At 43.3% G+C, this 13394-nt stretch overlaps 1 protein-coding gene across 1 annotated transcript in view; it reads right to left on the reverse strand.

The window, feature by feature from the left end:
- Window positions 1–13394, reverse strand: part of LOC129698179 (PC3-like endoprotease variant B) — a 685304-nt gene that overhangs the window by 43045 nt on the left and 628865 nt on the right. The window contains exons 13-14 of the mRNA XM_055637132.1: window positions 12304–12414; window positions 7886–7979 (exon numbers count right to left, since the gene is read on the reverse strand). Coding sequence (XP_055493107.1) covers window positions 7886–7979; window positions 12304–12414 — 205 coding nt within the window. The remainder of the gene's footprint in view (window positions 1–7885; window positions 7980–12303; window positions 12415–13394) is intronic.

The following is a 13394-nucleotide window of genomic DNA, read 5'->3' on the forward strand; positions in this document are numbered from 1 at the left end:
TAACACTGCAAACATTTTTAGAAATTCCAATTATATCATTAATGGCCTATCAACTATTTTTTTCTCTTTCTCGTAAACAGTATTGGTTTGGGCACATGTTTTTTTGTTTTTTTGTTTATCAAACCATACAAGTTCAGAAAAAGTGCCTTTCACTGAGATTTCACTTTTTTAAATATTTTTTTTTAAAGAGTCCCTTCAGCCCATCAGGCCTGTACTAGCCCAGGAATCCTTTCGGCCCATCAGTAAGTATTCCCCCTGCAAGTATTAAACATCCCAGTATTTTTCTTCCTCCCTTCATTGGTTCCCTGTGGGATCCAAGCCAGGATAGAGTTTCCTCCTTCATTGCTGTGATCTGCAGAAAAAGATGAAAAATGTCTAAAAATGATACCCCACCATCTCACCCGTTTCTCTCTCTCACAGTCTCTCACCTGTTTTGGGCAGAATTTCTGGCAGTTTTTGAGTTGCGTGCCCACCAGGCCTGAGTGACTAAGCTGCCAGCCCAAGAATCCATTCAGCCCACAATGTCCATAATAGCCCTCTGGAAACCATCTCTTCCGCCCACAACACCCATACTAGCGCTCCAGAACCACCCCCCCCCACTCTATGATCGTTGCTTTCGTCCGTCTGTCCGCGCGTTCGCTCGCCCTTGGATTTTATTTCGGAGTCACGTGAGTGACTACGTGAAGAACCCGCCAGGACGCATGCGTGTCATATCGCTATACGCATTGCGAAACGACAGGCAGGGTGGAACGACGTTCCCCCGCAGCGGCAAGTTTAAAAGCCGGGACCGACAGGTAAGTGGTTACTCTGCGGTCATTATTGTTCCCATACTGTTTCACAGGTGGGGAAAAGATGAACAAATCCAAAAAGTCAACCAGAGCTGCGACAAAGCTGGCGGGGGAGGACCGCGGAGTTGCAGGCAGCCAGCAGCGGCCGGCGGCGGCACAGGAATCACCCGTAATGGGATAAGCTGTGCCCGACTTAGCCCCCGCACCAGCCAGATCAACCGGCCGGGTGGGAAGGCAAAAAAAAAAACAAACAGAGCCGTTGACTCTGATGAGTCCGACTTTGAGGAGCCGGATGGAGCGACTCATGGAGCAAATGCTAAAACATGACAGACTCCGGGAGATGGAGTTTAGTCACCGTGGGTCATATATAACACCCACAGCAGCACCTTACGTAGGACTGCACAGTGCATCTCCCTTGTCAGAGGGGAGTACTGGGGGTCAATTCTGGGCTGACCCCGAAGAGGGGTTTGCCGAACAAACTACAAGTGTGCAGGGGGTGCAGGAAGGCAAAAATCTACTGGACATGGTGTCCAACTACATACAGCCAGATCAGAATGGACGAAACCTAGAACAGAAACTAGCTGCCAGCATTGATGTCCTGTCATTCAAGCAACTACAGGAACAGGCTGTGATGGACACCACTGCCAAATATATGGCACCAGGAAATTGCGTATCCCTGAATGTTCCAGTCGTGAATAATTGTATTTGGAAACACGTTGGAGCAGCAGTTAGAAGCCTGGATGTCAAGCTCCAGAGAATACTAAAACTACTAACAGCAGGGATCACAGCATTCGCTCGCACAGTGGATGGGAAGGAAATGTCGCAAGAACAACAGGATGCACTGGCACTATTCTGCAATACGCAGTATGAAATCAATAGTATCAGAAAGAGTGCCATCCGACCTGCCTTAAATCCAAAATTTGCAGGCCTGTGCAAACGTGGAGACACAAAGCCATCGCAATTATTATTTGGTGGAAACCTGTCCAAGCAGGTTAAGGAGCTCGATGAGGAGGCAAAAACCCTGGGGCTCATAAAGGCGATAACAGCAAGGACCTCCCACAGCCACAGATAGCACCCTTACGCACCCACCAGCAGAACAGGAGAAGCTGGTGAAAGCTCAAAGACCGGGCGTACAGGACAGCGGTCATTTTTAGGCCATGGCCCAGACCGGCCTTTGTGGAAAATGTGCAAGCCCCAAACCAAAACTCAAACCCAAACCCAGACACCGGCGCCTCAACCTCCTCGAAGACCACACAGGAAGAAGTAAACTTTCCACTGGTAACCATGGAGGTACGTGGGTCTGGTCCCTTACAAATTATAGGAAGTGTGGATAATACACATATCGGTGGGAGATTACACTTCTTTTGGGAGGCATAGAGTGCATTGACAACAGACACTTATATCCTTAACAGTATCCAGGGATATACCATTGAATTTGTGCACAAAAATAGCCCCCCAGTTCAGCATGTACCGAACCGAACGTTGGTACTTTCACGAAAAGAAAAATTCGAAGCACATGCTGAACTGGTGAGACTTCACGCAAAGGGGGTAATTGAAAAAACCCAACACGATTCTCCGGAATTTGTGTCTAATATCTTTACCAAAAACAAAAAAGATGGTGATTGTCGCATCATCATAGATTTGACCAACTTGAATACATATGTGCAATATATTCATTTTTAAATGGAAACCTTTGTTACTGCCAAACAATTGATTTCCGAAGGCTACTTCATGGCTAACATCGACTTAAAAGATGCTTACTATTGAGTGCCTATACGGACTGACCACAGACGTTATTTAAAATTCAACTGGATGGGGCAGCATTGGCAGTATAGAGCTCTACCAAATGGGTTAACATCAGCCCCCAGGCTGTTTACAAAAATCTTGAAACCAGCCCTAGCGTTTCTTCGAAAACAAAAACATATGATCATGGCCTATCTAGATGACATAGTGATTGTGGGCAAAACTTTGGAATTAGCCAAACTAGCTGTATCAGCCACCAAACAATTGTTTGAGAAACTGGGGTTTATCATCCATCCAGTTAAATCTAAACTAACGCCTTCCACCATAATGGATTATTTGGGGTTCACTATTGACTCAGTTCACATGTCGGTGACTTTACCAAAGGACAAGGCTACAGTCTTAACTGAGGCCTGCAACAACCTCATTGACATCAGTGAACCATCTATCAGATTGGTAGCAAGGGTGATTGGCAAAATAGTGGCTGCTTTTCCAGCCACACAATTTGGACCTTTGTATTATCAAAATTTACAAAGGGCAAAAATACAAGCACTCAAAATTAATGCTGGTCATTTCGACAGACCAATGAAGCTACCAATCAAAGCAATTATGGAATTAAAATGGTGGAGGGATAACATTCGGCATTGTTCCAGCCCTATTATTAACAGCAACCCCTCAGTGGTGCTACAAACTGATGCCAGTGCGCTTGGTTGGGGTGCAACCAATTCCATCTCCAGCTGTGGAGGTAGATGGAATGCACAGGAGGCATCATTACTACAGACACTTGGCATAAACTACCTGGAAATGTTGGGTGCGTTCTATGGCCTAAATTCATACTGTTCTGGAATATATCACCAGCATGTTAGACTACAGATTGACAATATCACCGTGGTGGCATTTATTAACCATATGGGTGGAATCAAATCGACATCATGTGACAATCTGGCTAATACAATTTGGCAATGGTGTATCCAGAAAAATATTTGGATATCAGCTACTTACCTACCAGGTAACCTAAATTCAGTGACAGACACCAGGTCACGCAAATTCAATGAAAACATCGAATGGATGTTGGATATAAAAGTATTTGCTGAAATTGTAGCACAGTATGGAACACCAGATATCGATCTATTTGCATCTAGACTCAATCACCAGTTACCAAACTATGTTTCTTGGGAACCAGACCCTGGGGCATCAGCGATAGATGCTTTTTTGCTGCATTGGGGGAAATTGTTTTTCTATGCATTCCCTCCTTTCTGCCTCATCAGTCGGGTATTACGCTAAATACAACAAGATTCAGCGTCTGGTATTTTGGTAGTGCCCGATTGGCCTACTCAACCATGGTTCCCTGTGATACTCGACATGGTCTTAGAACCATGTATCACCATCCTGAAACAACCAGATTTGTTGGTTCATCCTGTAACTGGGGATAGCCATCCATGTCATAAAATGACAAACTTATTAATTTGTAGAGTCTAAAGAAACTCTACTGGAACTGGGACTGATGGACCGAACATTGAACATTATCTCAGTGGCTCACAGGCAGCCCACCAAAAAACAATATCTAGTATACATCAGGAAATGGGAGATATATTGTCACAGAAACAACATCACTTACAGCTCGATGAACATAACGTCTGTTCTAGAATTCCTGGCAGGCCTCCATTATGATGAGGGGCTCAGTTACAGTGCCATTAACTGTGCCAGAAGTGCCCTTTCAGCATATCTATGGCGAGGATCAGAGCATCATTCTGTTGGGACTCACCCCCTGGTAACCAAACTTATGAGGGGAATTTTTAATATCAATCCTCCAAGAACCAGGTACTCTCAAATATGGGATGTGAGTATTGTCCCAACATTGCTAAGGAACTGGTCTCCAGCAACAGCTCTATCCCTGCAAAAACTGACACATAAAACAGTCATGCTGATGGCTTTGGTCACAGCACAAAGGGTACAGTCTTTACATAAGTTAAGGCTGGACAATAAGACTTCTTCAACAAGAAATATAACTATTCATATTCACGAATTAGTCAAACAGAACAGACCGGGATCATCAGGCCTCAAAATAGAATTTAGGGCCTACCCTATAGATGATCGTCTCTGTATAATAAGACATTTATTGTTATATATGGAGAACACCAAAAACATCAGAGGCAATGAGATGGCACTACTAATCAGCCACAAGCAACCCCACAAAAAAGTGTCGGTTCAAACTATTTCCAGATGGCTGAAACAGGTTTTAACAACAGCTGGGGTGGATACTAACATATTCAAATCTCATTCCACCAGGGCTGCAGCTACATTGGCAGCTATGGAGTTGGACGTACCGATGGACCAAATCCTGGAGACAGCAGGATGGTCAAGGGAAAAAACATTCCAACAATTCTACCATAAACCAGTGGTTAAACCTGGAACTTTTGCAGAATCAATTTTAAGTTCTGTAATATGATTTCACCCCATAAAATAGGGGCTATAATTTGTTGTTAATAAATTTATCATGGATTTCAATGTCGGATTCATGTTTAAACATGTTAACACAATTCCTCCCTTAGTCAATTAAGGCAGATGTGATGCATAGACTCGTTTCCACGGCATGAAATCACAGAGCTTTGAAATCTTCACGTAGTCACTCACGTGACTCCGAAGTAAAATAGTAAAATTAAACGAGAACTTACCAGTTCGAAGTTTGATCATTATTTTATGAGGAGTAACGTTGAGGGATTACGTGCCCTCCGCTCCCACCCTTGATCATAAAGTTCAACTGGTATCCTCTTCTCTAATCTTACTATGTTCAGTCATTACTGTTATCTGTGATTTCACACCGCTGCTTTGAAGAATGACACACATGCGTCCTGGTGGGTTCTTCACGTAATCTCTCAACATTACTCCTCATAAAATAATGATCAAACTTCGAACTGGTAAGTTCTCGTTTAATTTTACTATTAAGTAGCGCAGGATAAAACTGCGAATTCACGCACTGGATGGAAACTGGAAACTGAAAACTAGGGGAACGCCGTCCCCCTGCGTACCTCCCCATTTCCATCACTGATCTCCGATGACCTGGTATAGAAAACCTATTGAGGAGTTCTTCAGTGCTGTTTTGTGGGATCTTGGTGCACATAAACTGGCTTCCACATTTATTCACATCACAACAGTGACCTGAACTTCAAAGAAGAACCCATTGTTTGGGACATCCTGCTGGCATGTTAAGTGCGAGGTATTTCTTCAATTTAATTTCTGTTGCTTTTTCTGGAAATTGCTATCCTACCAGCAATAATCCCAGCATCGAGCACACTGCTCAGCATCTGTTTACCAGCTTGCTGTCCTGTTATTAAAGGTGGCACATTAGAAAACCTTAGTGTTTCCTGAGACCAAACTAAAAAATGATTTGTGGTCTGAACAACTTCCTTTCAAACCAGAATGCCTTAGAAACGTAGGTGGCACAATGCCACATCCGAAAGATTCAAAAGGGAGACACAGTGGCACAGTGGGAGAGCCGCTGCCTTATAGTGCCAGAGACACGGGTTCGATCCTGACTACAGGTGCTGTCTGGACGGAGTTTGTACGTTCTCCCTGTGAACCGCGTGGGTTTTCTACGGGTGCTCCGGTTTCCTCCCACAATCCAAAGACATACAGGTTTGTAGGTTAATTGGCTTCAGTAAAATTGTAAACGCGTGTGTAGGTTAGTGCTGGTCTATAGGGAGATTGCAGGTCGGCGCAGCCGGTGGGCCGAAGGGCCCGTTTCCATGCTGTATCTCTAAAGTGTAAAAAACATGTCTCATAGCACATTAAAATGTTTTGGTGCAGCTCTGCCATTTCCCAGGGCAATTTATAAAGTCATTAAAGTGCAGTCATTGTTGGTGAGTATAACAACCATTTTTTAATACAACAAAATGTCCCAAACTGCAATAAAATATTTCCAATTAATTTTTTTTTTTGCTGGTATTGGTTGAACATTAAGCATTTGAGCAAACTTTAAGCATTATATACCTCATTGGAGACTCTCGGATATCTATGTTCAGACTTTATCTTACACGAAAATTTACTTACGTTATTCCCTTTATCATGTATTTGTGGACGGCTCGATTGTAATCATGTATTGTCTTTCTGCTGAGTGGTTAGCACCAACAAAAGTTTTTCACTGTACCTCGGTACACGTGACAATAAACTAAACTCAAACTCAAAATCATTTGATATTCCCTACTCCACTTTAAATAATTTAGTTTAGAAGAAGGATCCCAACCCAAAATAACATCTATCCATGTTCCCCAGGGATGCTGCCGGACCCGCTGATTTACTCCAGCACTTTGTGTCTTAGTTTAGTTTAGAGATAGAGCATGGAAACAGGCCTTTTGGCCCACAGAGTCCACGCCAACCATTGATCACCTGCTCACACTAGTTCTATGTTATCTCACTTTCCCACTTCCCGCGCATTGGGGACAATTTACAGAGGCCGTTTAACCGACAAAGCTGCAAGTCTTTGGGATGTGGGTGGAAACTGGAGCACCTGGAGAAAACCCATGGGGTCACAAGGAGAAAGTGCAAATTCCACGCAGCCAGCACCCAAATTGAACCCAGGTCTCTGGCACGGAGAGTGAGCAGCTCTACCTACAAACTTTAATGTTTAATAAACTACATGTCGGTTTAATACCACAAATAAAGGATGGCATCTCCAATAATGCAGCAGCCCCTCAGCACTGCCGCGGATAATCTGTTTAAATTAAATTATGTGCATAAATCCTTGAAAGGGGCTTGATCGTACAACCTTGAATCTGTGACTAACACACTGAATCATGAGACACTGTATAATCTACTACAGTGAAACAAAGTACAAGACTTGGAGTACTTGTACAGTAATTGATAAAAAGGAACCTAAAATAAATAGATCTGACCTCTATTGTGGCAATTTTTAATTGCGGAGATGAAACATTTAATTATCTTGAACTAGTCAATTGATCAACCAATGAAATTAGAAAAGATCAGTACAATGAAAGTCATGCCAAAACAGTTACTGTATGTATCAATGTTGGCAAGCGGTGGCTTCAAAATAAATCTTCAATCTTTTATTGGATTACAGCATAAACAATCCTATTATTAGCTTCTGTTATCAGCAGGTTGAAAGTGCTGAATTGCTCTGAATTCTGGTTAATCTGATAAAATTACAGGCTGACGGATATAACAGGCAACACTATTTTTTTTCAAACTTAAATGTCAGTGAAAATATTTATTAGTGTTTACACAAAAAATTCTGACTCTGCATAATTTGATTTATGTCAGCCATTGCCTGCTTCATTTGTTGACGTTTTATAAAATATGGTTGGACTGGTGAAAGCTGCGCTTGTTAGGGTCTCTCTCACCTGCACATGCTCGAGTGTGTCAATCGAGCTCTCTGTTCCCAGGCACGCATTTGTTCTCAGGCTCAGCGTCAGAGAACCATTTGTAGGAATAGCTCTGGAGGATTCAGAAGAGAGAGGAGAAAAATAGTCATTTTGCCGAAACAGGAGCGTTTAAAGAAAAGCGCACATTCCACTCATTTAGATGGTATAGATCCAGCATTGTTAGGTAGTGCCCCCTGCTTTTTTTTTCCGCTATATCTTTCAAATGTTCTGTCTTTTTAACAAAAATTCTCTTTCTGGGAAAGAGGCTTGAAAGTGAGTTGCAGGTCAAGGCAATAATTACCTGCTGCTCGGGATGCTCTCTGATGGCTCGTTCTACCTTTGCAGCAATGCATTCCCCAGTCACCCGGGACTGCCTGTTACCTATTCTAGTCACATCACTTTTTGCTGATGACAGCATCGTGCCCTCATCCATCACATTTACATTTCAAAATGCCACACTGCTGGTATTGATTAATTATTAACAACTCTGGTCACTTGCGGGGATTATCAAGGTTTGAGTCTGGGTTATTGTCCTCTCTCATTTCCATACTCCTCTTTATACATATATTCTTTACAATGTTGATTAAATCTGCCGTTTAGATCTAATCATTTGGCTGCAATAGCGACAGTCGACAAATGACATCAACTGGTAAAATACATGATGAAGAAATAATGGATGTTGCAGAATGGTGATCCCTATTCTGGTGTAAATAACAACAGGGAGTGTTGGAAATATTCAGTAGATCAGGCAGCAGAAGTGGAGAAATAAATGTTTTTTATGTTTCAGGTTGAACTGGAAAATATAGGAAATGAGGCATGTTTTAACTTACGTAAAAGGTGTCGGGGATTGAGGGAGGATAAAAAGGAAGGGCAACAGACCCAAAAGGCTGACCCTAAGCCCACTCCACAGATACCACCTAACCTACTGAGCTCCCCCAGTCATATTCTCTTGCACCAGAACTCACGATTCACAAAATGCTGGAGTAACTCAGTAAATCCCTGGAGGAAAGGAATAGGTGATGTTTCGGGTCAAAACTGAGAGTCAAGCGAGAGGGAAACTAGAGATATGAAGAAAAGGTGAATGAAAGGTATGAAAAAGGACAAATCTAAGCCAGCAACAATGATCAAGGAATGTTGGAGCCCACAATGGTCCATTGTTGGCAGTGAGGAAGACAAAATGTGTAGGAAGGTACTTTGATTCACATTGTTTGTTTCCGACATTTGCAATATTTATTCTGAAGACAGGTCCCTACCTGAAACATCACCTATTCATTTTCTCCAGAAATGCTGCCTGACCCACTGAGTTACTCTAACGTATTCTGTCTATCTCTACAATATTTAGTTATTCAGTTCCTGGCCAGATTTGATGTGCCAGAGCTTCTATATGGCCACGTATCCTGTTTGCCTTTCTGGGCTTTTCCAGTATTCTCCAATGCTGCAGATTTCCAGCAACGTTGTGGTTCATATCTCACAGTTTCCAACTTTCAACTAATACCCTCACACAACTGACACACACAATCAGTGTGGCTTGATTGAGGGGTAAACTATCGTTGATCTGAATCCTGGTTTCATCAGGTAATTGCCCACTTGTAGCTCTCTCCTCTACTGGAAACAGCAGGAAGGGATCTCTGAGCATTTCCCCCCTGGTCTCTTCCAGAGATTGTTCATCACAATGCCTCGAGGTTGAGATCAGCTAACCTAAAGCAAACTGTAAATGTAAATCAATACATTTTTAGATGCCAGGAGTCTGAAATAGTGGCAGATACTACGGTGGCATTTAGGAGACTGTTGGATAGGCACATTTTTAATGCAGGTAATGGAGAGCTAGAGATTATGTGCAGGTAGATACGAGATGATCTTGGCAGAACTTTCTGCAAAGATATTGTGGCCGTAGGGTCTGTTCTTGTGCTGTACTGTTCTATGTTCCATAATCTATGTTCTTTGAAATAAAAGCACTAGAAAGCATCTGAAACACTATGACATCAGCTCAGGCAGCAGCAGTGAAATGTGAAACACTTAAGGGCCTGTCCCACCAGCATGTGATTGCATGCGTATAGCGCGACAAAACGTGGTGGCTTGAGGCGTAAGGCCTCGCGGGGCCGGTCCCACTTCCAACTGCGGAGCCATCTGGAGTTGTGCGGGGCTGGTCCCGACATCAGACTCACCAATCAGCTGGGCAGGAGGCGGGCCGACTGAATTTGGACATCGCACGCCGTTGGGCGGTTACGTCATCGTGCAACGGCATGCCAGGCGGTGACGTCACCATGCAACGCCAGGTGCTAGGCGTTCACCGTAAAGTCGCTGCGTACGGTGTCAAGACGCTGCGTACGCCGTCGAGACAGTGCGGCTGTGAGCTGCGGGCCGACAGGACATTGCCGCGCGGAAAGTGTCCGTTTTTCAGAGGCCCGCGCGATGTCGGGACCAGCCCCACACAACTCCATATGGCTCCAGCGATAGAAGTGGGACCGGCCCCGCAAGGCCGTATGGCTCAAGCGACCACGTTAGGTCGCACTAGCCGCATGCAGTCGCATGCTGGTGGGACAGGCCCTTTAACGTTTCAGGAATGGGGACCTTTGCCAGAACCAGGAAAGAGATAAAACAAGTTGAAACAAGTTTTCGCAAATAAACTCCTTCCCAAACTCCTGGATGTAGGAGTCAGCACCCCTCTCTGCCACTGGACTCTTCACTTCCCAGTGCATTGATCACACTAGGCAGTATGGTGGCGCAGCGGGAGAGTTGCTGCCTCGCAACGCCAGAGACCCGGTTTGATCCTGACTACGCTGCTGTCTGTACAGAGTTTGTACATTTTCCCGTGACTTGTGTGGGATTTCTCTGGGAACACCAGTTTCATTCCACACCAAAGATGTACAGATTTGTAGGTTAATTTGTAAAATTGTAATTTGTCCCTGGTGTGTAGGATAGTGAGTGTGCAAGGATTACTGGTCGGAGTGGACTCGGTGGGTTGAAGGGCCTGTTTCTGTGTTGTATCTCTAAACTAAACTAAATCAGTGAGGAGAGGCGACAAACATGCTCACTTATCTCGGTACAGACTGTATGATATAAATATGCCATTACCAATACCAATTTCTGACAATGCATCCTAGATCTTTTAGGGGTGATCTTACAGACGTGTATATGATGATGAGAGGATTAGATAGGGTAAATGTACAGAGTAAGGGAATCGAGAGCCAGAGGGACACAGGTTTAAGGGGAACCTGAGGGGAAAACATTTTACACTGCCAGAGTAGTTGGGAGAGGCAGGTACTAGCACAGCATTTAAGAAACATTTGGAAAGGTTTGAAGAGATATGGGTTAAACGCAGACAGGTGGGACTAGTGTAGATGAGGCAAGTTGGCCAGCATGGGCAAGTTGGGCTGAAGGGCCTGTTTCCATGCTGTACGACTCTATGATTCCGTGACCTAATATGTTAAATGTTTCTCATTCTGCAGATACTGCCTGACGTTGAGAGTTTCCAACGTTTTCTATTTTTATTTCTAACATCATCAGTCATTCTCTTAATCCTCATGTTTCAACTATCTGTTTGTTAACCAGCCAAATCATCCAACATTTTTGTTAATAAATCCTGCGATGTGGGGGTGTAATACCCAATTTCTGGCCATGCTTAGCATAATATCACTGCCTTCAGTTACCTTGGCAACTGTAATGCTTTGAAAACCACAGGGCCATATTTTTTAAAGTTAAAAATACAGGTGCACGGGAACTGCTTGTAATTAGAGTAATTTCCCCCTCAGGAAAGTCTAAATATAAAAAAAATGCAGAATGGGTGGAAATAAACTGGAGGCAAAAAAAGGCCAGAACAAATCAGGGCCAGCAACATGTGACCTCAGGAAAGATGGAGCCAATACTGGCCTATATTGGCTGGGATGGTGTGATAACACGAGAGACCCAAGGATGTGACCTGTGGAATTAGTAAGATAACTAGGGGAGGGGAGGGGAAAGGGAAAGAGGGGAGGACAGGGAATGCAGGATTTCCTTGAAATAGGGCCATTATAGGCTTTACCCTTCCTGCCATCTGTTGCTGACCTTTCTGTTCCTGATCTGGCCTTTTCCCTCCTCCAGTTTATTCCCACCCCCCACCCCATCTCTACTTTCAGTCTGAAGAAGGGTTGAGACCCGAAACGTTACCTATTCTTTATCTCCAAAGCTTACTCTTGACTTGCTGAGTTACTCCAGCATTTTGTATCTACCTTTTGGTACAAACCAGCATCTGCATTTACTCCCTGCATGACCTTTCATCACAAGCCTATTATGTGCCAATATTTAATTCTTGGATTCTTCATGCTCTACTATATATATTCACAATCTGTAATGATCTTATATATTTATCAAAATGCAGTCAGTCCAATATATTTATTTTGGGAAATCAAGTAACTTACTTTTCTGATAGAAAATTATAATTACTTATACACTGCCGTTGAGATCCCATTGGTTTCAACTTAAGAGCTTCCTTCAGCATTCGCCCAGCATCAAGCAAACCAAATCCATACCTGTGGACAAAAAGAATTACACATATAAACTGTTAGAATGGCAAAATTGTAAGCACTGCCCCAGCCTAGAGAAATAGATATGCGTATTATGATACAACCATACTGAAATGGCAGTCACCAAAGAATCTGGAGATATTAGAACATAAAACAGTACAGCACAGGAGCAGGCCCTTCAGCCCACAATGTCTGTGCCGAACATGATGTCAAGATAAATTAATCTCATCCACCTGCATGTTATCCATGTCCCTCCATAGCCATGTGACAATCTAAAAGCCTCTTAAACTCTATCCTTATTCTGCTTAATATCAATACTCTGCTTGGGTACAACCCAACAATATGAACATTGATTTCTCCAATTTTCAGTAACTACATAACGCTACATTACTACATAACATTCTCTCCCCTCCTCCCCACCTCGCTGTGTCCCACCTGGACTCATACACATTTCTCCCTTCTCCCTCATCTTTTACCTACATTCCTTCTTCCAGCTTCACAATGTGCTATTCCTCGCCCCTTCCTTCTCACACCCTCTGTTTTTTCATCTCTGCGATTTGTCCAACCATCTGCCTTCCAAAAAATTCTCCTCACCTCTATCAACCTATTACCTGCCAGGCTCTGGTCTGCCCCTCCTCTCTTCCAGCTTTCTGTCCCTCCCCCCTACAATCAGTCTAAAGATGGGTCCTGACCCAAAACGTCACCTATCCATGTTCTCCAGAGATGCTGCCTGACTTGCTGAGTTATGCCAGCTCTTCATGTCTTTTGTTGTAAACTGCAATCTGCTGTTCCATGTTTCTACTGAAAAACTATTGTTGATCATTTGACTCATGTGGCAGCACTTAAATAATCTTAGGAAACTATTCCTAACTCATGTTCCACTATTCTTTTAAACACAAACTATTATTCTGATAAAGTGTCCCAGACATTATATTAATGATAATTTAAGAGACTGTTTGGAACCTGTTGCTAACATCGAGGATTAT

Source organism: Leucoraja erinacea, chromosome 6, assembly GCF_028641065.1.
Source record: "Leucoraja erinacea ecotype New England chromosome 6, Leri_hhj_1, whole genome shotgun sequence".
NCBI lineage: Eukaryota > Metazoa > Chordata > Chondrichthyes > Rajiformes > Rajidae > Leucoraja > Leucoraja erinaceus.